The 25835-nt window shown below is 53.3% G+C and overlaps 1 protein-coding gene across 1 annotated transcript in view; it reads right to left on the bottom strand.

Moving 5' to 3' along the window:
• Positions 1 to 1363: 1363 nt before the first annotated feature.
• ADCY1 (adenylate cyclase 1) overlaps positions 1364 to 25835 on the bottom strand; it is a 116481-nt gene continuing 92009 nt past the window's right edge. The window contains exons 15-20 of the mRNA XM_027124062.1: positions 15469 to 15585; positions 14610 to 14756; positions 13883 to 13981; positions 8806 to 8920; positions 6564 to 6688; positions 1364 to 1812 (exon numbers count right to left, since the gene is read on the bottom strand). Coding sequence (XP_026979863.1) covers positions 1474 to 1812; positions 6564 to 6688; positions 8806 to 8920; positions 13883 to 13981; positions 14610 to 14756; positions 15469 to 15585 — 942 coding nt within the window. The 3' untranslated portion in view covers positions 1364 to 1473. The remainder of the gene's footprint in view (positions 1813 to 6563; positions 6689 to 8805; positions 8921 to 13882; positions 13982 to 14609; positions 14757 to 15468; positions 15586 to 25835) is intronic.

The following is a 25835-nucleotide window of genomic DNA, read 5'->3' as shown; positions in this document are numbered from 1 at the left end:
ATACACCCACAACGGAGGCAGCCCGGGGGACGCCACTAGCCACCCCCATGGGGCTCAGTCCAGAGTGAGCCCCTGTCCCAATTCTGAAAAGTCGGGACCCCCAGGGAGAGCGGTGTGGAATGGGACCCTCAGGCCTGCTGACTCTGCCGAGCAGGGCTCCCCTGCAACCCACAGAACCCTCCGGGCTGCTGTCGGAGCTTGGGTCTCTGCATGGCCATCCCCCTACTGATTTGCCTGCCCAGAAGGTTCCCTCCAGTTTCAAGCTGCCCTCCTCCCTGCAGTCGAGAGCTGAGGTCTCCACGTCCAGCTATTTCTGGCCAGTCTCTTCCCACTGGCCCTCCCAGATCCCTGCCCACGCCCAGGAGCCCATCCCAGCATGGCCGCATTCTTCATCTCCATGGCAACCGCAGAGATGCCTAGGTAGGAGATTCCCAGACTTGCACAGAATTACTTGCAGTCACTTTCCCTGCAAATCGGAGCAGGGACATCTGTACCGACAGCCATAAACTAACTCCAAATCTCCACGTCCAAGGGACTGGTTCTGCCAGAGAAACGCCTTCCATCCAGGAAGCGTTCTCATGGTTGCGAGGTCCACTTGTTTTCAAAATCAACAAAGCCTTGCACTGTTGTTCAGTGTACGGGAACCCAAGATGCCGTGGCAGAAGAGGTAAGAAATGACACCGACCACCTTCTCTCCTTTGAACAAACACAGTGACGTGGGCAGAAAAGGGAACGTCCAGGTTTTACAGGAGCCGATATGCTCAGCAGGGCAGGTGGAGAGCGCACAGGTGGAACAGGAACTATGCTGGTCACAGAGATGTGGCTGCAGGGTCCCCCAAGAATTCCAGAAGACCTGCCTCTGGCTCTTAACAAAAACCCAACCTCGACGAAAGCCAGCGGCCACCACCATCCATGCAGTGGGACAGGGGCTTCTCAGTTCTTCCCAAACCGTCCACCGAAGGCCTGCCCAGCTCTGGCTCTGGCCAAGAGAGTCCTGACTCTTACTCTGGGCTCTGCAGGCCACCGCCCAGGGCGGGAGCTGCCCTCACGGGACCCACACAGCTGGGCTGATGCCAATCCGTCTCCGGGCACACACGAGCTGGGCAGCCCAGTCACTCTGCCAGCCAGACCTCCAAGGCTCTCGCTGTAGCCTGTGGCCCTGGTGGACGTCCTGACGGTCCCGACGGTCCCGACGTCCAAAGCTCACCCAGCCAACCTCCCTCGGCCACCGAGAAGAGGACGGAGCAAACAAAGACACTGCTAAAGCCTCGGCGTCTGCGCAGTCTGGGTTCTCCCCTCACCCGAGTCACTGCCCAGCTGCTTCTGGTCATGCCTGGACAGTCCCCCTTCCCCAGCCCGGCCACTGGTTCCCGGCCCTGCTCTGCTGGCCGGGCTGGTCCCTGCGGGAGCCCCGAGGCCACCAACGCCCCGAGCATTTGTGCGCTGTGTCCCCAGCGGCCCGCCTGGGCTCCGCTAAGCCTCCTTCCCAGCTGCTCCGGGGGGCAGGTGGTGGCCTGGGGGGCAGGGGGCAAGCCCCGAGCCCTGCAGAGCCCCCGGCCCGGCTCTGACTGGGAGGCCGGCCGCAGGGGGCACCGGGGGGTGGCCCGTGGCCAGTCTGGTCTGGAGGCCGGCTCTCCCGTAAGGACACATTTTCCGCTCTGAGTTCACGGACCTGTTTTGGGAGCCGTTTCCGTCGGTCCTGCCTTCCAGGAAGTATGTCAGCATCTCGCCCTTGCCCTTGACGCTGACTTTGCCTCGGCACACGAAGCGGTAGCAGCCCCGCCGCAGCAGCCTGTGCACTTCCTCCGTGACCTACAGCGGAGAAAGGCGGGCGTCACTCTTGGTCAACGGGGAGCCCACGAGAGGGTCCCTCCCCGACCTGCACTGATCACCCGATCGCCCGGCCTCTGGCTTCCCCAGGTCGGCCGGCAAGTCGGGTCCTGTGCCCCTCCTATGGTCACTCGGCGAGAAGGACGTGATCCTGCAGAGAAAGCAGGGGACTCAGAGGGGCCTCAACGGGGCCCTAGACAAGCAGGAGAGGACAGCGTTCGCCATGGGGGGTGCCCAGAGTGGGTGGGCGGGCTGGACAGGGCCCACACGGACCCGGTCCTAGGGGCTGCGGTGTGAGCTCCGTGATCACCCCAAGCCCTAACCAGATGCCTGGACACAGGGCTCCGGCTGTGCCGCCAGGGCCCTCGGGACGCGGTAACCCCACACGTCTTTGAGGGTCTGGGACTGGCAGGTAGCAGCTCAGCTGGAAGGGGACAGCACCGCCTCCCATCCCCGTGGCTGGCACGGAACCCTCAGGGCCCCGGTGGGCTAACACCAACCTGCCAGGGACCCCTGGGGCCTCTGTGGGCCACCAGCACGAGAGGGCAGAGGGCACGTTCTCCCAGGGACAACAGGGGTGTGACTTAACTTTCCTGATGCTCAGGTCCTGGGCAAGGGTTTAGCCAAAAGAATTCCTGCCTCACAGAGTTATGAAAAAGGTAAAGGGCAAGAAAGCACTTTCTAATAAGGTTCTGTAAACAGAAGAGGACACGATCATTTGGATTCTCCTCACTTGACACTGAAGGCGGAGACCACCTCTCTCCCCGTCACCCCGACTCCCAGCTGCTGCTCTGAAAATCCCCCCTCCCCCACCCCATGTAGTCACCCACCTCTGGCGTCTTTATTTAAAACGACTCAGCCCACCCTGAGGCCAGGGTCTCGCATCCCCAGGGTGTCAGTCCCCAGCAGAGCTGGGCAGAGGGGCTGCTCTCTTCCCCGCCGGCTTCGCTGGAACCCTGAACCCACCCCCTCCCCGCAACGCGGCTCTCACCCTCGCTAACCATCGGCCTGCTTCGCGTGCGACGGTAAAGGTCTGTCTCAGCACAACTTACCAAGGCTCCTGGTGTTCATAAGTGCTCACTGAATGAAAGAATAAAGGGACCAATGGAAGGAAGGGAGGGAGGGAGGTAACCAAGGCCCGCCAGAAACCTGCCCGCAGTTCAGGAAACAAAAATGACCACGGAACATCACAACCTGCACAGCTCCCGGGACAGTGAAATCTGCCGATGGATCTGCAAGTGCTGGGAGGGGGTCCTTCAGCTCCCCTCGTGGCACAAACAAGCAAAACTGGCTGATCCAGTGTAGACAGAGGGCATGGAACAGAGTATGCTCAACCCACAACAAGTGGCCAAGGATGTATCGTTCCCCTTAATTAATTAACTCCGCCAGTTTCTGTGGATTTTCATCAGCAAGGCACTGGCTGGTGCTCGCGCGGGGGGCAGGGGGCTGCTTGGTGTTCTGGAGAAAGTTCCGCGGCCCCTCACCAGGGCTGCCGCCGCCCACCCACCGGGATGGAGAACGGCAGGTGGGTGCCTGAGGCCTAGACCCTCACCAGGTCGGCTGCATCTCTCGGCCTTGGGAGCAGGTCAGGTGGTCCCTCCCAGACCTTGTAAAGGAGAAGCATGTCGTCCACTTACAAGAAGAGTCCCTTGGTCAACTTGATGATGACTATTACATTCACAAAGACTTGGACGGTCAAGAAAAAGTGGGGAGTGCTGAAACTCCCCAGAGTGCTGCCAAAGACCTCGATCCAAGGCCACACAAGGGCCAGAGCCACACGGCCTCACTCAGGTCCCCAGCAGGGCTCAGCGCACCCCAGAGTCCTTCATGGAATTGAGCCACAGGCTGGCCGGTGACACAGGGGAGGTGCCACTGTCACAAAGGTCACCACTCAGATGTGGCCTCTGAGACACAAGGTGATCTCAGAGGCCTGCTATTGCGATCAAAGGCTCCATCGTGCTCTTTCCTTTCACGATTGAACCAACCCACAATTCATCTGTTCATCTGGCCTTCCTAGAACCCTGACGTCCAGCTTAAGGCCCAAAATACACATTGACAAAAATCTCTTGAGTCTTATCCTTACGTGAGCTCTTTCCTCTCACTGTATTCTCTTGTCTTATGAAGAATGAGAGGTAACAAAATATTCAGATCATCGCACAAGGTAATGCTGGAGGTGAAGATGACCCACCAGCACGTGCAGTAAAGCCGAGGTCTGAAGGCAGGTGGGCTCGGGCCTGGGCGTCCTTCCGGGCCGTTTGGGAGCTCGGGCTGCACGGCGCCCCTGTGCATCTCTCAGCCTTGACATTCTAGCCAGGAAGTCCCAGGCTGCGAATCAGGGTTGTGTATGACGTCACCGTGGGGGGCCCAGAAAGGGTCCAGGTCAGGGGCTCAGAGACACGAGGTCCCCAAGAGACCGAGAGGGAGTCCCCTGTGAAGTCTGATTCTCAGCCACCTGCAAGAGAATCCCTGTGTCTCTGAAGAGGTGGGCTGGGAACTCTCTCTAGAGTTCCCTGTGAGGCCCGGCCAGCAGTGGGGGGGCAGCCACACCCTGCAGCCACACCGACCTCGCTCTGCCTGAGAGAGGGTGCTGGGCTCCCACGAAGACACTTCCTGGGAAGCACCTGCTTGGTCCTGAAGTTGATGGCCAAGGTGGAACCTGGGTATCGTCACAGTCAACCTTCTCTTGGCTGCCGTACTCCTTGGAAAACGGAGCCCTGGGATGCCCCGGGGACTTTAGTCTGCTCAGAACCCCCTTGTCTGCCTCTCCTGGGACAGCAGGCGTGAGGAGGGGTCTCCTTTTTAGGAATTTTGACACAGAAGAAAGAAAGCTCCCAGCTGAGGACTAAGGAATGAGCATTTGGGCAGGTGATATCTGATTAGATATTATCCTCAGGAAAAAGTTAAGACACCTCTTTGCAAACCTTCATCATTAATATGTGAGTCTCTTGTTCACTTCTTCAAAAGAACCAAAGGTTTAACCTGGGCTGGCAAAGGGAAGGGATCTCTCCTGGGCTGTGACCAAGAACACCTACGAGAACCATACAACAGTGGAGCATAAGTGTTTCTCCCTTTAAACTGGGATGACGAGCACGATGGGCTGGAGGGAAAGAGCCTTCGGCCAAGGGGGTGGCCAAGCGGCCAGGCCAGGTCACGTGGGCCGCCAGATGGAGGGACTGCAGGTCTTACCCAGGTGGACAAATGTCACCAGAGCCCTGCTTTTGTCCTGCCCTGTCCCAAGTGCATGGGGTGCTGCCACCCGAGCCTAAGGGCGGGAGGGGAGGGGCCTGGTCTGCTAAGACCTCCTGCGATGCGGACCTCCAGGAGGTCCGGGCCGAGGGACTTTGCCCTGCGGGAGTCCAGACACAGATATCGCCGGGCAGCCCAGCAGCCGGCAGAGGCTGGATGGCGTGCCGGAGTCCCTGCCATGGCAAACAGCCCTCCCAGGAGGCCGGAGGGAGCAGGGACAGTTCTGAGCAGAGGGGTGGCCGACGCAGATCGGATGTTACAAACTTAGAGATGTGATGTTGGCACTGGACAGAAGCCAGGCTGGAGAGTGGAGGGGGCTCCCGCCAGGTGTCCCCTGGGGCCTGACCAGCTCCTGGGGAAGACTGCGAGAAACATAGGTGAAAGATCCTCTTAGAAAAGGAACACGGTGTCCTGGGATGGATGGCAGTACGACACCGTGGACGCGCTTAACGCCCCTGAGCTGTGCACTTAACAACAGCTAAGATGGTCCGCTTTCCGACATGTGTATACCAACACCGTGAGAAAAGTTTACGGGAAAGAATGCAGAGGTGCAGAGAGGCTGCACGCAGACCCCGCCTGTGTTCTGAGCAGGAGATGGGGCTGATGGGAAGATTTTGGTGCCTGTCTTTTAAGCTGACGGATCCGAGGGACCCACCAAGGTACCTGTCCGAGGGTTAGCACCCGATGAAGGCAGGCGGGGGCCCCGGGAACTGAACAGGTATGACACGAGAGGGCCCCAGGCGGGCAACCTTCTCATTGGAACCGCATCCTGCAGAGGCCGCACCCCAGTGCCTCTCTCAAAACCTGGGGTGAATGCATGTGTCTCGCAGGGTCTACGGAGGACCGAGTGAGACTTTGTGATCAAGTAAAGGATCAGTGCTAACTGGCTGCCAGCTGGTGGCTACCTCAAGGCCGGGCCACAGCAGGAGGGCAGTGGCCCTAGTCACCCAGCGCTGCGTTCTCTGCCCCATCCATCCGGGCCCCCAGAGGCCAACCAAAGCCACACACAGGGGACAGGCTCCTTCCCTCCGTGTGACCCACGCTTGCATGTTTGTTCCAAGGGAAATCCCGAGAGCGGAACCACACAGCCACATACCACGAAGCGCAGGGGCCACTGTCTCTTACACCTTCAGTGCCAGCCAGTGCCAGAGCACCTGCTTCACATCCCAAGTGAGCGCCCGCAGGTTCTCAGGTCAGGGGGCCCCACAGCACCTGCCCTTCAAACGGTGAGGCAGCCCCTTCCCTTCTAGGGAGCCATCACTCGCCATCCCCATCTCTGCGCCTGGCCACACAGAGGCCAACCTCCAAGGCTGCAGACACACTGAGCCTCGCGGCTCCGTGTCCCTACCCAGAAGAGGCAGACCGGGACGGGAGGACGCAGGCTGCGGGGCTGGGCGGCCGCCCCCGCCCGACCCTCGCCCCTTCCACCTCAGCCTCCCGCCGGCAGGATGGGCCCCTGTGCCTCGGGGGCTTCCGAGTGAACTGACCTGGATTCTGCCCTGGACGCCGGTGCTGTCCATCCGACTGGCCACGTTGACCGTATTTCCCCAGATGTCGTACTGCGGCCTGCGAGCCCCGATCACTCCCGCCACCACGGGGCCAACATTGATGCCTGGAAACAGTCGCGCGGGCCGTCAGTGGGGAGGCCTCCGAAGGGAGGAGCAGCCCCGTGGGAGGTCACGGACTCCTGGGGTCACGCAGTGCAACGCCCCTCCCCAGAGCAGGGACCCCAGAGCATCGCCGAGAGGCAGCTCCCGGGCTCTGCTTCCATGCCACACCGTCAGGAAGCAGCTGATCCGGGAAAAGGTCCCGTTTCCTGGAATGGCGACCCCGTGCCGAGCCTTGCGGATCGGAAGGCTGACCGTCCAGGCTGTGGGCCACAGCGTGTCCCTCCGCCCCCGGCTCCCTCTCCCAGAAAGGACAGTGGCTCGACGGGTCCCCTGGATGAGGGATCCCCTCAGCTCCTCTGGGTGTCGGGCCCAGAACTACGTATTTTCAGGACGCCCTTGTCTTTATGTGGCACAGGGTCCAATTGGCCTGGACAGTGACACAGGCCCAAGGAGCCCCCGTCGCCCCTGCAGCCAGGTCTGGGCTGACGCCACAGCACACCTTCTGACTCGGTACTCTGCGTCGACTTTCCTGAGCTTAGCCAAGCGCGTTAATACCGTTTCAGACGCTGGCCTAGTCAACCCCCCAAAGCCGGGGCAGTGGGTGCTAGCATCTCTGGGAGGAGGTAGGGATGGAACTGGACAGGCTGAGCTGGGAGCCTCAGGCTAGGTGGATGTGGGAGCCCAGGAAGGAGCCCCAAAGGGGCCACTTCCAGATGGCTGGTGGGACCTGGGGGACCCCTTCTACCACCCCGGATGCCCCAGTCCATGTGGACGAGACTGAGCCAGGATGCAGCCTCCTGTGTGACCGGCCATCCGGGCACAGAGGTGCGACGGGCCTATGGGTCCTCAGTAGGAGAGTAAGAAACAGAATTTCCCTGATGGACCCTTACGTCTATTAATCCAAGCCCGCGGCCCCAGAGGAGAACTGGACCCCGGGGGTGAGGCGCAGAGGGTGCTCTGGCCCTACCTCCAGCACGTCCCTCGGGCCGGGCACCGGGGCTAAGTCAGCACCGTGTTTAAGCACATCAGAACTCTACCCACTCCGGAGGCTACCACCCCTCGTGCTCAAGCCCAGCTCTAAGGGCTGTTCTTTAAGGCCACTAGACATTTGAACTTAAAACAGCCACAAATATCCTGTTTAACTATATCGTGGACTAGTAGGTAATGGGGGGGAAGGGGGGAGGGAGGGAGGGAGGGAAGGAGGAAGGAAGGAAGGAAAAAAGGAGAAAGAAAGAAAGAGAGAGAGAGAGGGAGGGAGGGAAAGAAAGAGAGAGAGAGAGGGAAAGAAGGAAGGAAGGCAGGAAGGAAGGAGAGAGGGAGGGAAGGAAGGAGAGAGAAAGAAAGAAAGAAAGAGAGAGAGAGAAAGAAAGAAAGAAAGAAAGGAAGGAAGGAAGGAGGGAGGGAGGGAGGGAGGGAGGAGGGAGGGAGGGAAGGAAGGAGAGAGAAAGAAAGAAAGAAAGAAAGAGAGAGAGAAAGAAAGAAAGAAAGAAAGGAAGGAAGGAAGGAAGGACAGAAAGGAAGACAGGCAGAGAGAGAGAGAAAGAAAGACATCTCTCGTTTAACTATATCCTCGACTAATACAAATTTTTCTGGTAAACCTGTATTCCCAGAAAAAAGTGAATTTAAGACTGAAAACAGAAACCCTACAAGTCTGATAAGGCTAGAGCGGAGCTTAGACCCCGGGTGGTTCCCCTCTTCACTCGCAGGCAAGGCAGGGAACCCAGGAGGACCAAAGACCCAGCCTGAGCCTGCACCCTGGGCTTCTGCCAGCCTCGGCCCCAATGTTTCGGGCCTGCGGACAGGGGCACCTTCCTCCAGCTAAGTGTGGACTCAGAGGTGTATCTGAGAGTCTCTAAGACAATCAAGATTTCTCCTGCGTTTCCTAAGCTGCACAATGACTCTTCCAGGTCCTCAGTCACTGATAACCAGCTCTGAGGTGGACCCAGCTGTCCCTGCGTCCCGTGCACTCCTCTGGGTGGTACCATCCTCCTTCCTGTGAGACAAGGGAGCCTGGACCGATGACCCCCGCTCCCAGGGGACAGCCCAGGCCACCAGCTCCCGGGGCCCGTGCAGGAAGGGTGAGCTGGCCCGAATGATGGGACAGCTCGCAGCCACATACCAACACGGAGCACGAAGTCGTTGTAAGACTGGTAGTTGATCTCATCCAGGACGTCGAACATCTCGATGGCAAAATCTGCCAGTGTGCTGAGGTGGGAGGAGATGGACTTCTTAGCCTGGACGTGAGCAGACACGGGTTATGTTTGACGGGTGCAAGGGCAGAGGGGCCAGGGACACTCAGCCAGTGACCTGCGGGGGTTGGCGGACCAGGCTGTACCCCTCACAGGCTCAGGGACTTGACCCCCACGTCAACCATGCAGCAGCCCCGCTGGCTGGGCCTGGGGCTGACTGGGTGGCACCCTACAGCTGCCCTAGTGTGTGTTTATCATCCCATTCTACAGGTAAGAGACTGAAACAGAGGAGGAATATTATTGCCCAAGGCTCCCAGCTCCTGAGGGCAGAGACTGAGGCCATCTGAGCCCAGGCAGAGCCCTTCCGCAGGAATGGGGGCGGGGGGGGCACCCTGTGGTGGGAGACCAGATGTCCCACTGCTCAGACAAGGCTGCCAGCAGCCCATTGGAAACAAGCAAAGTAAGGTGAGCAGAGGGGGTCTGAGTCAACTGCTCACACAGCAGAGAGCAGTTCCAGCCCTCCTTCCTCACACTGATTCCATCTCTTTCATCGTGTTGTGTTGACAGATCCTCTCTTTTGTGAGAAAACAACTGTAAATTTTTTTCTTTTTCTAATGATATCAAGGTCACTTGCTCTTCTTGTTTTAGGAATATTTTCATAGTCCTCAAAGTTGGGGAATTAATGCTTTTTTTAAAAAAAAATTAACTGACAATTTTTTAAAGAACAGTTTTAGGTTTACAGGTAAATTGAGCAGGTAAGTGTAGAGAGTTCCCATATACTACCCCCGTACCACCCCTCACACATACAGAGTTTCCCCTGTTATTAACATCTTGCTTTAGGCTATGGTAGATTTGTTACCATTGAACGAACCTACGTTGATTCATTATTATTAACTAAAGTCCACAGTTTCCGTTAGGGTTCACTCTGTGTGCTCTATGGGTTTTAAAAAATGCAAAATTTCATGTACCCATAATTGTAGTAGAATACAGAATAGTTTCACCGTCCTCTAAATCCCCCACCTATTCCCTCAAACCCTGGAAACTATTATTTACTGTCTCCATAGTTTTGCCTTTTCTAGAATATCATACAGTTGGAATCACAAAGTATGTAGCTTTTCCAGATTGGCTTCTTTCACTTAATGATATGCATTTAAGGTTCCTCCATGCCTTTTCATGCTTTGACAGCTCATTTCTTTTTAGTGCTAAATAATATTCCATCGTATGGATGTATTACAGTTTATTTATTCATTCACCTATTGAAGGACACCCTGGTTGCTTTCAAGGTTTGCAATTATGAATAAATCTGCTATGAACATCCTTGGGCAGGATTTTGTGTGGACGTAAGTTTTCAACTCTTGTGGATAAGTAACAAGGAGAGTGATTGCTGGATCACATGGTAAGAGCATATTTAGTTCTGTAAGAACTCAAACTGTCTTCCAAAGTGGCTGCAGCATTTTGCATTCCCTCCAGAAATGAGCGAGAGTTCCTACAGCTGCACGTCGTCACGAGCATGTGGCAGTGTCCGTGTTCTGGATTTTGGCCACTCTAATAGGTGTGAAATTGTATCTCGTTGTTTTAATTTGCATTTCCCTGAGGACATATGATATGGAGCATCTTGTCATATGCTTATCTGCCATCTGTATATCTTCTTTGGTAAAGTGTCTGTTCCCATGTTTGGACGGAACACTTTTTGATTGGGCTATTTGTCTTCTTCATTTTAAGAGTTCTTTGTATATTTTGGGTACAAAGCCTTTATCAGATAGGTGGTTTGCAAAGATTTTCTCCAAGTATATGGATTGTCTTTTCATTATAGTATTTTCCACCAGCAGAATTTTAAAATTTTAATTAAGTCCAATCTAACAGTGTTTTCTTTCACGGATCATGCTTTTGGTACTGTATGTAAACACTCATCACCAAACCCAAGGTTACCTAGATTTTCTCCTATGTTATCTTCCAGATGTTTTATAGTGTTGCATGTCACATTTAGGCCTATGATACATTTTGAGTTAATTTTTGTGAACAGTGTAAGGTCTGTGTTCAGATTCATTTAAAAAATATAATTTAGATAGATAGATATTCAATTTTTCTAGCAACATTTGTTGAAGACTATCTTTGCTCAGTTGACGATATTTACGTAGATCTATTTCTGGGCTCTCTATTCTGTTCCACTGGTTTATTTGATTACCTCCCTTTTGCCAAAACCATACTGTATTGATTACTGCAGCTCTATGGCAAGCCTTGATTTCTGGTGGTGTCAGTCCTCTAACTCTGTCCTGCTTCTACTATGTTGTGCTGACTACCCTCAGTCTTTTGTCTCTCCACGTAAACTTAGGATCAGTTGGTCAATGTCACATAATAACTTGCTGCACTTTTCATCAGGACTGCATTAAATCTACAGATCAAGTGGGAATCTGACATCTTAATGATACTGAGTCTTCCTATGCAGAAATACGGAGTATCTCTTGACTTATTTAGATCTTTGATCTAAATAAGCACTGGGCCCAATGCTTTCTGTTTTGGAAGGTTATTAATGACTGGTTCAATTTTTAATATAGATATGGACCTACCCAGATTATCTATTTTTCTTATGTGAGTTTTAGCAGATTGCATCTTTCAGAGAATCGGTCCATTTCACCTAAGTTACCAAATTTGTGGACACATAGTTGTACTTTTATACCAGTTGGAAATAGTAACTTTCAAAATGTTTGATTTTATAATTGTCTGTAGTTAAGATACAGAGATAAAATAGAAATTTCTATGTTGATTTTATATCCAGCAAGTTTGGTAAAGTCACTTAAAAATTCTATCAGCTTATATGTAAACATTTTAGCACTGTATATTCTAAACATGCGAGCAATTTGAGAATGATGGTTTTGTTCCTACTTTTGCAATTCATAACTCTTCTGTTTACTTTTCTTCCCTTATTGGACTGGCCAGGACCTCCAGTGTAGCACCATAGAGTTGTCCACAATATACTTTAACATCTTTTTTTTTTTTTTTTTTTGCGGTACGCGGGCCTCTCACTGCTGTGGCCTCTCCCGTTGCGGAGCTCCGGACGCGCAGGCTCAGCGGCCATGGCTCACGGGCCCAGCCGCCCTGCGGCTTGTGGGATCTTCCCGGACCGGGGCTCGAACCCGCGTCCCCTGAATCGGCAGGTGGACTCTCAACCACTGCGCCACCAGGGAAGCCCCTTAACATCTTTTAAATGTCCATTGGTTCAGTGGAAATGGCCCTTCTTTTGTTTCTAATATTAGTAATTTGTGTCTTCTCCCTTTTTCTTGGTTAGCATGGCTAGAGATTATCAATTTTATTGATCTTTTCAAAGAGCCAACTTTTGGTTTCATTGATTTTCTGATTTCTTGTCTTTGATTTCATTGATTTGTGCTCTGATATTTATTATTTCTTTTATTCTGTTGCTTTAGGTTTATACTGCTCTACTTTCTCTACTTTTCTAAGGTGGAAGCTTATTGATTTTGGATTGGTCTTCTTTTCTAATGTATGAATTCAATGACATAAATTTCTCTCTAAGCACTGCTTTTCCTGCACCCCACAAATTTTGATAAGTTATATTTTTATTTTCATTTAGTTCAAAATATTTTTCAACTTGAGATTTTTTTTTTTTTTTTCTTTTTTGCGGTATGTGGGCCTCTCACTATTGTGGCCTCTCCCATTGCGGAGCACAGGCTCCGGATGCGCAGGCTCAGTGGCCATGGCTCACAGGCCCAGCCGCTCTGCGGCATGTGGGATCTTCCTGGACCGGGGCACGAACCTGCATCCCCTGCATTGGCAGGCGGACTCTCAACCACTGCTCCACCAGGGAAGCCCGAGATTTCTTTTTTTTTTAAATTTCTCCTTTGTATCACTTAGAAGTGTACTGCTTCATCTCCAAATATTTTGGAATTTTCCAATTATCTCCTAGCAATAGATTTCTACTTGAATTCCACTCTAGTCTAAGAATATAGTTTGCATTATTTCAATTATTTTAAGTTTATTAAGCTGTGTTTTATGGCCCAGAATGTGGCCTATCTTGGTAAATGTCCCATGTGAGCTTCAAAAGAAGTATATTCTGCTGTCCTTGGATGAAGTAGTCTATAGATGTTAATTACATCCAGGTGATTGACGATGCTGTTCAGTTCAGCTCTCTTTACAGATTTCCAGCCAACTGGATCTGCAGATTACTGATAGCAGGGTAATGAAGTCTCCAGCAAAAATAGTGGATTCATCTACTTCTCCTTGCAGTTCTATCAGTTTTCGCCCCCTGTTGTTAAGTGCATAAATATCAAAGATTGTTACGTATTCTTGGAGAATTAACTCCTTTATAATGTACCTCTTCATCCCTGATAATTTCCCTTGATCTGTAATTTGCTTTGTCTGAAATTAAGATAGCTACTTGAGCTTTTAACCGTGCTAGCATGGTATCTCTTTCTACATCCTTTTATTTTTTAATGTATCTGTGACTTTATATTTAAAGTGTGTTTCTTGCAGAAAACCTAGCTGGGTCTTGTTTTTTAGCCGCTCTGTTAGTTCCTGCTTTTTAATTGGTGTATTTAGGCCATTCACATTTACGGTGATTATTGATATAGTTAGATTAGCATCTACCATATGTATAACTGCTTTCTATCCATGACACTTTTTTTTTTACATCTTCCTCTCTTTTTCTGCCTTTTTTATAGGGGCAACCTGAGGACTTTATTCACAATCCTGAACTGGGAAAGGGGAACACTCAGTGGTGCCAGGCTGCCAGGATGGGGCCAGGGTGGTAGGAAGGGGGCAGGGCTGGAGGTAGTTCTTGTGCCCGGCCTTCCGTGTTGACCTTCCCCAGAAGGTCAACACGGAACGGGCCACTGACAAGACAGCCTGCAGGCTGCTGCCCTAATCCAGTGCAGAGGGCAAACTGAGGCCCACAGTGGGGGGCCTGCCCATGGTCCCTGGGCAGCTGGGGGCAGAGCCGGGGGTAGAGCCGGGGCCCAGCCCCTGAGCAGGGCCCACCTGTCGACCTGTGCTCACCTTGGTCCCGGCCGCGGGCGCCAGCCCCACGGCAGCCATGTAGGTGCTTCCGATGGTCTTGATCTTCTCCAGGTCCTTGTAAAAGTCTCTGTCCATGAGCTTTGTTTGAAACACAAAACTGTTAAACGTTACATAACATCTTATAAAAGTCACGGCGGCGCACGGCCACCAGGAGCAACCGCAGACAGGTACGTTCTGGAAAGCAGTGTGTCTTCCTCACGTAGGCATGAGACAAGTTCTGGGGCTGAACTTGGGCCTCAGGGGCTCCAGCAAAGGTGCTTAAAAGAGGTGCCAAGGAGGAGCCATACGGAATGCACCCCCGTCCTCCCCATCCCCCAGCAGCTGAGCTCACAACCACCCAGCGGGCAGACGGGCCCCAGGGAGGGAAGCAGAACTGGCACAGACTGGAAGCCTGGCTCTGGAGGGTGCAGAGGTGCCTGCCCACCCCCCCAACCTGCAGGTGAAGCCGCCCACCTGAGCTCGACATTCACAAGGCAGGGCACAGACGCCAGCACCCGCCCTCCCCATATCCTAAGGCCAATTTCCTTCCTCAACTGTCACGGTTGGTTGGGATTCCCAAGGAGACAAAAGGCACGTGCTCCCCCTGGCTCCCTGCCATCCACAGAGCAACGTGCTACATCGGTGGACACAATTCAGGACTCGGTTGGAGGAGGGGCACCAGGCCGGCCCAGGCCCAAGGGGGTCAGGACTGTGGGGCGGCCCTTACCTCGTCAAAGTCGGCGATGATCTCGTTCAGGAGGCGCAGACACTCCACGCCCATGTTGTTGCCATCCAGCTCGATGTAGAAGTCGTTGAAGTTGGGGATGGAGGCGAACATGACCCCCACCTGCGAGTACGACTGGTAGTACAGGTCCTGGGGGTCAAAGGTTGGGTCAGGCACTGAAGAGGCAGGCAGAGCAGCATTGAGGGCTGGCGCTGGGAGCAGGGCCTGCGGACCAGTCCTGAGGCGTGGCTGCCAGGACGCGCCGGCACCCCGTGCCACACGAGGAGGGGGCTCGGAGGATCTAGGCCCACACGAGGTAAGTCAGCTCACAGGTGGGTGCAGAGCCCTCCGCCCAGCGGGATGAAAACATGAGCCCTGGAGCTATTTCAGGCCAAAGCTAGTGAAGCGAAGCCTGGGGGTTTGTGCCTTTAGGACCTAAAAGCCCGGCCGGAGCCTCTTTATTGCTGAGTCGGCTTTCGTAAGCCCTCCCCTATGCTGACTGGGTGGTCCCAGAGCTTTACTGCAGTAGGTCGCAGCCACTAGGACGTTCTGAGCAACCCAGACAGCTCTGAGCACAGAGAAGGGAGTGAACCGCCGGCCCTACGGGTGGGTGCGGCAGTTTCTAGGGGGCCTCCCAGGACGTGCAGGCCTTGAAACGGCGCTTCCCAACCTCGTGTGCAGTTTACTGAAGCCCACTCGCCTTCCCTGTGGGGACAGTGGATGCTGTGCTCTCTCCCAGGATCAAAGGGGAGGGCACGCTAGCTCTGGGCACCTGTCACCCCCATGGCCCAGGGGCCTCAGACGGTCTAGTTCCCACCCTGCCCTTGGGGTGGCCGAGGGGCCTCTCCACCTCAGTGCTCACCATGTTGCGGGGGTTGGACATGAGGAAGTGCTGGGCGACGTGGGCCGGCAGGAGGTTGAAGAGAATCCTCTTGTTGTCCAGCTTCACCCTCTCCATGTCGTCCCTCTCCTCCTCTGCCTGGGGAGTGGTCCTCCGTTAGCCACTGGCCCGCCCACTCACGCTTCCCTGCTCGCTCGACTACCCGCCATGCAACAAGATTCTCGCCTGGACCAGACTCTGGACGCTCTTCCCCAATGTGCCCTGACGTCGGGGCATCCACGCTCATCTCTGCATCGTCCAGTTCGAGCAAGAGCCCTGCTTAGTCAGTTTAACACGACGCCCCACCCTTGACCTCTGATCACCCCGGATATCTGATCGCGTTCCTCATCTCCGAGCCCAGCCAGGTGATGTCGGATCACCTTGGCCTGCTCTCAGCAGGGATCCTGTTAGGTCAGTTTAGCTGGAAGCCCCCTCACGCTGGATGCCTCCTTTGGGAGTTTCCCATCCACCGCCCCCCACCCTGCCCCTTGGCTACAAAGCCCCACTTGCCCGCCCTCTATTTTGGGTTGAGCCCGCTCTCTCTTCCGCTACAGTGGTTGGTCCCTACGCCTGACGCAACACTCCTGAAAAATGTCTGCCTTACCCTCTTTAATGAGAGCTCTGAATTATTACACCTGTAACGCATGCTTCTTTCTGCTATCCAAGCTAAATGCCAAGTATGCCAACAGTTTCCACCAGGCTCATCTCCACGCCCCCTCCAGGTAGTGACTAGATCAACATTAGGGGCTCAGAGGATCCACGCAATTCTGGACTAGTCACCACCCGGTTCAGCTAGAGCTTCCAAAGGACAGACAATAAGGGGCCTGGCCCCAGTTTCCAGGGTCTACCCCCAGCCATCTTCTGGGGACCAGAGGCCTGAAGCAGCCCTCTGTGGGGCACGTGCCCACTCCCAGGACACACCAGGCCTCCAGCAGCCTCCGACATGTCTCCAGAGCATTGCCGGCCTCATTGGGAATGCCCGAAGCCAGCGGTGGACCCTCCCTAAGCTCCTGCGTCCTCTAGAATCTCCTGGCTTTCAGCAGGACTCACAAGTCTCTGGGCGCTGAGACAAGCAGAAAGCTACAGGGGCCGGGGGGGCAGACCCAGCGGAGCAGAGGGTAGAAGCCGGCGGGTCCAACTGGGGGACGCAGCCAAGCAGATGGCAGGTGCGGTACGGGTCCCAGCTGGCTGGCCTCTTAGCTCCAGGGCCCTGAGAGACTAATGCAACCAGCGGTGATGGCCCCACTCACTGGGCACCATGAGGGCTCAAGAGGTGATGCTGGCAAAGTGCTGAGGGCAGCCTCAGGTCAGGTGCCAGCCCTCAGAAATGGAGGCCACCGGATCACTGTGGGTCACTGTCCCCCACTTCCACATCTGGCACCTGGCCGTAGCCAGGGAAGGAGCTCAACTGGGGGGACATTACATCAGCATTACAGGGGCAACAAGCTCTTGAATGCAGTGACAATGTCACAGGCATGCCGTGTTGATGGCCTGCGGCCGCCACCAAAACCCACACCGTGGAGGGCAGCACACGCTGGTTCAAGCGGCCGGGTACAGAGCTCCAACTGCCTCGTCATAAAATGAAACACCCATTCATAGAGGCACCATTCCTACCTATCAAGGGGTTAGGAGGGCGTGTGCTAGCTCGTAAGCCTTGAAGAGTGTCACCTATTTTTGGTGTTGTTATTATAATAACAGTGGAAGGGGTCGGCTACACGCTGCTGGATTTCATGCAGTGATTCTACCAGTTAAAAGCAAGCATGTGAGACCCCCAAAGGTGGATGTGAGGAGGCCTCAGGCCACAGCTGCCAGGAGGAAGGGGGCCCAGCCAGGAGTCCCAGGCCTCCTCTAGGGCATTTTCTGGGAAAACGAGATGTGTGGTCCACAGGAGCCATCAGTTAGCAACGGGGCTGATGCACGACAGGTTTCGTCCTGCCCCTTAAAGCGGGTAGACATGCTGCAGGTGAGGACAGAAGAAGGAGCCCAGGAGCCCCAGGATCCGGCTCAGACAAGCATGGACCCTGCAGACAGGGCTGTGGCTGTGGACAGCGGCTGAGATGGGTATCAGCAGACACAGCCGTGTGGGGAAGAAAGGCCTCACAAGGGAAACGGGAACCTCTCCTAAGACACATATAATTAATTTCCTGTTAACACGTGTGCACTGACACACAAAAGAAAGTTTCTTGAAAGATGAGGTAAAGAGAAAGTAAATAATATTTTTTAACTAACAGGTGTTTAGAAATTTATTAATGGCACAAAAATTTTTGCTCTCTCCAAAATATTAACGTTAACAGTATTTTAATGAATGCAGTGTAACTGAATATGTTTCAACTTTTTAAAAAATTTTGATTCATCACTTTGTGTGTTGAAAAGCTTTCGTTCTAATTTCGGTTTATTTCAATTTATTTACAGCTAACTCAGATTTATGGGCTATCAGGTTAACTCTCTTTCTAAATAATCAACTACTTTTTAATCCATCCACGGATGTGAACGTTTCTGTTGAAATCTGACTGATAAATGTCTATCTTCTTACAAACTAAGCAGAAGAAGTTGGATCGTTATATTTTTCACAAATAAGATGAAAATCCACTGAAGTTCTCTTTTTGTAAGACTTTCCAACCAGCCAGGAAGTATTGGTAAGAAAGAGCTGTGGGTAATATACATTATTCCTGTAAACAAAATCACACGACAGAGACACATCCAACATCCATTTTCAAAATGTTTTCTCGGGCTTCCCTGGTGGCGCAGTGGTTGACAGTCCGCCTGCCGATGCAGGGGACACGGGTTCGTGCCCCGGTCTGGGAAGATCCCACGTGCCGCAGAGTGGCTGGGCCCATGAGCCATGGCCGCTGAGCCTGCGCGTCCAGAGCCTGTGTTCTGCAACGGGAGAGGCCACAGCGGTGAGAGGCCCACGTACCGCAAAAAAAAAAAAAAAAAAAGTTTTTTCTACAGCATAGTTTCCTTAGTTATCAAAGGGGAAGAGGAGGGGGGATAAATTAGGAGTTTGAGATTAACATATACACAGTACTATATATAAAATAACCAACCTGAAACTAATACAACATGGTAAATCAACTATACTTCAACAAAAAAATTAAAAATTAAAGAATTAAATTAAAAAAGCACGTTCCTTCTCACGTGTCAAAAATCTGACCCCTGACTCTATAGGACAGATTATGGGAGCTTACCTTCCAGAAATTAATTACCAGGGGACACTTACAGACAGCTACACGGCATCTCAGAAGGGCACCCAGCCTGGGATCACTATCTTTTGGTAAACAGAACAGAGCAAAAACAAAAAACAGCACAACCTGACAACTCCCGGCAGATGACCGGTGAGCCGCTGTGCCCTGTGACTCTCGGTGTGACCCCTATGAGGTGCTGTGAAGCTTTCGGTCTAACCAGCCGAACAAGCAGACCCTGACCCAGCAGCTGGAGTTAAGGACAGCTCGCTAAAAATGAGCAATTGAGTGAGGGTGGCACCGGCCTCGCTATGCCTGGACAGTGATGTCCCTGCCTGTGTCCTAGAAGTGACATCTGGCCAGGGTGAGATCAACCCAGCCAGCTCATTCTTCAACGAGGAAAGCATGTTTCTTAATTTTCAGATTCGCTCACTATAAACAGAACTTCTGATGTTGTTACGCAGTGTTCCGCAGAGAAACAGAAAGAATAGGGCAGATATAGATATACAGGAAGAGATTCATGAGGAGGAGTTGGCTCTCGTGATTATGGAGGCTGAGAAGTCCCACCATCTGCTGTCTGCAAACCGGAGACCCAGAAGACCTGGTGGTGTGACTCCTGAAGGTCTGAGAACCGGGGTGCTGAGGGCAGAGACGATGTCCCAGATCGTGCAGTCAGGCGAGAGGGGCTCCAATTCTCCCTTCCTCCACCTTTCTGTTCATTCAGGCCTCCCTCAATGGATTGGATGAGGCCCACCACATTAGGAGGGAGAATCTGTTCTACTGAACCCAATTCAAATGCTAATCTCATCTAGAGATACCCTTCCAGACGTACGCAGAAAAACCTTTGGCCAAATAACTAGGCACCTCGTGATCCAGCCAAGTTCACATATAAGCTAACCATCATGATATCTTCTTCCCAAACCCCACTGTGCTATCTCACTTGCCTTCTGGGGTACACACACCCCCTCTTCGGGATGCCCAGGCTCTGAGAACCACCTCCTCCTGGGGAAACACAGAAAGGGAAAGGACCTTTCCAAAGCACACAGAGAAGCTGAGACAGAGGTCACCAGTCCCCAGGTGAGAAGGACTTCGTCTCTAACTCTTGAACTGAATCATTCCTAGTTGCCTCCCTTTGATAATTTAGTCTCACTTGAGGAAAAGGCACTCTGTGAGACATATGCATCAACAACTGCATCAGCTGGGCAGGTGATCAGTGATGGTGCTTGTCTCCATAGAGAGCGGCTGCCCTGCAGAGGGGACAAGTGTGGAGATTCAGGGTGGACCAGGCTGGTCAGGCCACACGGGGCACAGGCATCCAGAGGAGCCCCCCACCCACTGTCAAGAGGGTGAAACACGAGGGGAGGTGGGGTCAGAGGAACAGAGACAAAGATGATAGCAGACTTATCGTTAAAAGCAATGCCAGACGAAAGGTGGCGGAACGTCTTTAACGCACTGAGCAGAAAAGAAAGATCATGAACTCAGAATCCTATACCCAGCAAAAGTATCTTTCAACCACAAAGGCAAAATGAAGAGTTTTTCAGACACGCAAGAGGTGAAAGAATTCATCACCAACAGACTTGCAAGAAACATCAAAGTGGGTCCTTCAGGCAGAAGGAAGATGACAACAGACAGAAGCCTGGATCTGCACAGAGGAATGAAAAGCACCAGAAATCATAACTATGTGGGTAAACAAAAAATACTCCTTCTCATTATAACATATCTTTAAAATAGACTTTAATGTTTATGATGGAAATGATAATATATTTGGGGGGTTATAATATATGTACAAATAAAATCTATGATGATGTCAATGGCAAAATCCCTAGGATGGAAGAAACCAACGTACGTATTGTTGTTATGGTTCTTATACTATATGTGAGGTCGTATAATACCACTTGAAGACAAGCTATGATAAGTACCCATTAAAAAAATACAACAAAGAGTTAGAGCTAATAAGAAAAGAGGGAGATCCAGTGGAATAATAGAAATATTTAATTAACCTAAAATAGAAAAAGAGGAAAATGAAAACAAAGCACAGATGGGACAAACAGGAAACAGCAACATGGAAGATTAAAGATTAACATCCAACCACATCCATAATCACATTAATTGTAAACTGAACAGCTCGATTAAAAGGCAAGATCCAACTGTATGTTGCTTATATGAAATCCACTTTAAATAAAAAGATACAAATAGGTTAAAAGTAAAATGATGGAAAAACATATAACAAGAGAGCTGGATTACCTATATTAATATCAGACAAAGCAGACTGCAGAGCTAAGCATATTACCTGGAAAAAGAAGGTCTTTTTTTTAGGGATTGATATTTATTTGGAGTTTTTGGTTTTAGCCCACAGGTATACAATAGCGTCTTCTTTTTTTTTTTTGCGGTACGCGGGTCTCTCACTGTTGTGGCCTCTCCCGTTGCAGAGCACAGCCTCCGGAAGCACAGGCCCAGCGGCCAGGGCTCACGGGCCCAGCCGCTCTGCGGCACGTGGGATCTTCCCGGACCGGGGCACGAACCCGTGTCCCCTGCATCGGCAGGCGGACTCTCAACCACTGAGCCACCAGGGAAGCCCGAAGAGTGACTTTTTGTTGATCAGAGGAAAAAGGTTTCAATTTATCAAGAGGACATAATCCTAAATATTTATGCACCTAATAACAGATCATCAAAATACATAAAACAAAAACTGATAGAACTGCAACAAGTTCTATCCACAGTTGTAGTTAGAAATTCCAACACCATTTTCTCAAAACTTGATAGAATGACTAGAGAGAAAATCAGAACCTGACTTAACTGACATATATAAAACACCATCCAACAGCGACAGAACCTCTCCCTAGCTAACTCCTCCAAAATCTCCAAGACTCTATCAGGTGTTATCTTTATAGGCTAATGTCACCAACTTGGGGGCCCGGTCAGGCCGTGGGCCTGTCACACGTGTGGAGAAAGGAGGCCTGAGAAGCGACTGGAGAAGGAGCTGCAGCAGACCTCAGCTCAGCCCAGCCACTGGGAACTCCACGTCTGAGCTCCCCCCGGCCACCGAGTGCTGAGAATGGCCGCTGCACAAGTGGGAATTACCGTCGGAATAGGCATTCATTGTAGAGAGAGAAATTTTCATCATAATCAAAATTATAAGTGTCATCATGATTATCTACTGAGTTCAAAGAAAAAAAATCACTAGAGCAAAGGCATTCCGATAGTTCCAGATTAAGAGGTTGAGGAAGTCGTCAGGAAGGAAAAACCCATCTGTTTATTTAGGTTTATAGAACCAGCTGGGTCTCAATAAATAATTAACCCACTGAGTCTTTGGTCTGGCAATTTTGCAACAGTTCGAGGCACTCTGATGTGCCTCTGCACGACATGCTGAAATATCCAGAGGGCAAATGGGCAAAGTCTAGAAATTTCCTTGTTTTGCTGCGTTTACAGGAAAGCGAGGTGTTTCTCGTTACACATCGTTAGAAAAATATGTCAGTGTGTTCCATGTAGACAACCCTTCCCCCATGACACAGAGGTTCTCTCCTGCACCAGACTCCCTGGAAAGCACTCTTCACCGTGGGGCCGGGTGTGCAAGGGGTATCGCTGGCAGAGGACCCCAGGACAGGGTCAACCACTGGACTTAGTAACATTTAAGGGGACACCAATGCCAAGAACAGCTCTTGCCAATCCAGATGAGAGAACCTGCCTGCCTGCCTGGGGGAAGGGGTCCCCGGCTGGGGGAGCCGACAGCCAGGGCCTCAATCCCACTCTCTGAGCGTGAGGTCCAGAACGGGCACCCAATCAAAGAGTGGGAAACCCCATCTCCCACACCCCCAAGCCGGTCCAGTGCTTCCTGGCTCATCCTAAGCCCGTTCTTCTCTAGCTCTGAGTAGCTACTCATAACTGAAAGATCTTAAACCAGAGGGCCCAGCGGACGGCGAGTAGACACATCTCGGGGACCAGCCTGCCCGGTCACCCTGGATACCCGGCCGGAGCCGGACAAGACCAAGTTCAGCGGCACAGCCCACCACAAAGAGGCCGTCCTCCCTTACCTGGCGCGGCTTTGGCAAACTGCAGCAGCCGCATCCCCTTTCCAGGAATGGTGTGCGCCGGCCTCTTCCCCTGGCGTCTCTGCTGACCCAGGACCCACTCAGAGGGCTCTACCTACAGGCCCCCTTGCCGCTGGCTTCTGGCCGGGCTCAGCCGGTGGGAACATCAGTAGGGGCTGGGAGGGAGGCAGGAGAGCGTGGCTGGGTCCCTCCCAGCATGGTCACTGGGGGCTGGCTGTGTCCCTTGGCGGAAGGTCGTGAATCCTGTCTGGTGGCCCAGATTGTCCCAGGTGCTGAGGACCCCTTCCACTGTGGTGCCCTGGGCACTGCACCAGCCTGGGGTTGTCCTATCGCTGCCCCACCTTTCAGATGGTCCAAGTGCCATTAGCTCTCTTGACCTCACTGGTCTGGAGCGCGCCCTCTGCCCTCTGCCCAGACTGAGTGCTACGTGCCTGAGACCACACCCACCTCTACCGCAACCCCCGTGCCTGATGGACAACCACGCCCGGGCTCTACAGGGCCACTTCCAAGTTGCCCCCTGGTGGCCCCTGTGACTGTGGGGTCCCCACCCAGGGGTGCCTCCCCCTGCCCCTGCTCCATCACACTCCATGGCCAGGCCACCTTCCAGAGACAGGGATGGGATCCTGCCACCCTGGCTTTGGGGCCAGCAGTCAGCCCTGCCCACAGAGAACGGGGGGCTCTGACCCCTCAATGGTCTCCCCGCCACCCTTTCCCCCCGGGGTCTCTGTGAAGTTCCCCCTCCTGGCACACACCTTGTCCCCTTTCCTCGACGCCAGCCCCTCACCCCCCCAACGGTTGAGTCTCAAGCGTCCAAGAGGCCCAGAGAAGCCCAGGCTCTTCCCAGAAGCCTGGCTGGGCATGGTGTGCACATGTCGGTGGGGCTGCGGCCTCGATCTGGCACCGGTGAAGGCGGCTGCCTGAGTCCCCCGAGGAGCGGGGTGAGCCAGAATCAGGTGGATTCCCACCCTTACACCCTCACCAGGGGCCCTGCCCAAGCTGCACAGGAACTGGGGCCAGTGCTCTCCAGAGAGCCCACCTGGGGGGCCCCTGCCTGTGCAGAGGGAGCCAGGGGGCTCAGATCTCAGCAGCCTCCTGCCCACCTGGAATCCAGGTATGGAGTGAAGACAGGGCTGGGCCACAGGCCCCTGCGAATCAGGGGTCTGTCCCAGCAAGGGCTGGCTCAGGGCTCCCACTGGCCGCACACAGGGAGTCAGTGTGTCCAGAACAGGCACTGACTTAAGACTACAGACTGAAGAATAAAGAAACAGGCAAATCCACGGAGACAGAAAGTAGATGAGTGCTGGCTCAGGGCTGGCGGTGGCTAGAAATGGGGAGCGACCGCTAATGGTTATGGGGGGTTCCTTGGGCAGCGTAAAAATGTACTAAAACTGACTGTGGTGTTGGTTGTGCGATGCTGTGAATATACTGAAAGCCACGGGATTGTACACTTTAGATGGGTGCGTGAACCACGTGGGATGTGAACTACACCTCAGCAAAGCTGCTGTATAAAAAGGAATAAATAAGCCATGCTTTTCACCTAGCATATCCGCGTGTGCACAGACATACATACACACACACACACACACACACACACGCACATTTTCTTTCTTTTGTTTACCCAGAGTAATGGAATGATTGCTCATGATCTTGAATACAACCTGCCCTGGTGTGCAGACAGCAACCTGTTTTAGTAGCATCTGTCTTTTCCAGGTTAATTAAACTAGAGGGTGAACAGTAGTTTCCACTGGATTGGCCGCTGCCTTCCGCCCCCATCACAGCCAGCCCTCCCATCCCCCCTCCCTGCCCCTCCTTCCCACAGGGAGAACACCCAGCAGTGGCTCCGGAGAGAGCCCAGTGGGGCCTGCAGCCTGTCAGACGTAACACGGTGTCTGCACCGACTGTGCGCCAAGCCTGCTGGGAAGGGAACTGTAATCGTTCCTCACTGCAATGGCTAATTGCATATGTCAACCTGACCGGGCCACAGGGCGCCCGGATCACTGGTGAGCATCCCTTCTGAGTGTGTCTGAAGGAGAGATTAGCTCTGAATAGCTGGACTGCGGGAGGAGGTCGTCCGCTCCAATGTGGGCGGGCGTCATCCAATCCCCTGGGGCCTGAAGAGAAGAAAATCACAGAGGAGGGGCACTCCGTTCTCAGCCTGAGCTGGGGCGTCCATCTTCCCCCTCCCTCGGACATCAGCACTCCTGGTTTCTGACCTTGGGACCCGGACTGGACTACGTACACCCCAGCACTCCTGTTCTCTCATGGCAGGTGGCAGACGGCGGGACATGTCAGCCTCCGTAACCTCGCAGGCCAATCCCGGGAATAAACCTCCTCTCTGCAGAACCCAACCAATACACTCCCACACGAGATTAGGGTCCTCACTCCATTCTACTGCGGACCAGGGACCCCAAGTGGAGTTGTGGGATTCCCGAGGAGGACCACTTAACTCTAGGCCCACCTCCTGCCCACCCGACACAGCTGACCAGTGAGGGCCTCAGCCACTGACCTCCTGCCTATTCCACCGCAGGACACGGACAGGCGTCATCCGTCTTCCTGAAGCAAGGGTGTGGGCAGGCAGAAAAAAAAGGAGACTGGGCCCCCCAGCAGGCGGGGAGAGTGTAGGGTGACGGCGGGGTGCACCCAGACACCTGGCTCAGAGCCACGTGGCTCTGGACTAGGACCCTGGCTGCACACAGGGTCCCTGGTATGCGGACGCTCCCACCCACCACAGACCTGCTGGGACCTCCAGTCATTCCAGCCCTGGCCCTGGGCACGTCACATCCGTGTCTGAGCCCCATCTGTAATCCCACCTCCCGGGCAGGGCTGCTGTGAGGACTGAACAGAATGAACTCCCTCAGACAGCCAAGGGCTGCTTCTTCATGTGCCAGAATGAGAAGACTCTCCTGCAGCCTCTGTTCTACTGCACACCCGCCTCCCCATTTTTAGACGAGGAAACCAAGGGGAAGCAGTGTGTCCAGAGCCAGGAAGTGTGCAAGTTACACAGATGGAGTCTGGCCTCTGGACCAGAAAGCCGGAAGCCCTCTGTTCCCAGAGTCGGGGACACAGAGCAGGTGACAAGGGGACAAGGAACAGGTGATGAGGGGGCTCGGAGACACAC

The sequence above is a fragment of the Aethalodelphis obliquidens genome, unplaced genomic scaffold (genome assembly GCF_003676395.1).
Source record: "Aethalodelphis obliquidens isolate GAN/ISIS:26980383/991018 unplaced genomic scaffold, ASM367639v1 scaffold27, whole genome shotgun sequence".
In the NCBI taxonomy this organism is placed as follows: domain Eukaryota; kingdom Metazoa; phylum Chordata; class Mammalia; order Artiodactyla; family Delphinidae; genus Aethalodelphis; species Aethalodelphis obliquidens.
The sequence above is the reverse complement of the archived record's forward strand: the minus strand, read 5'-3'. Positions and strand labels throughout refer to the sequence as shown.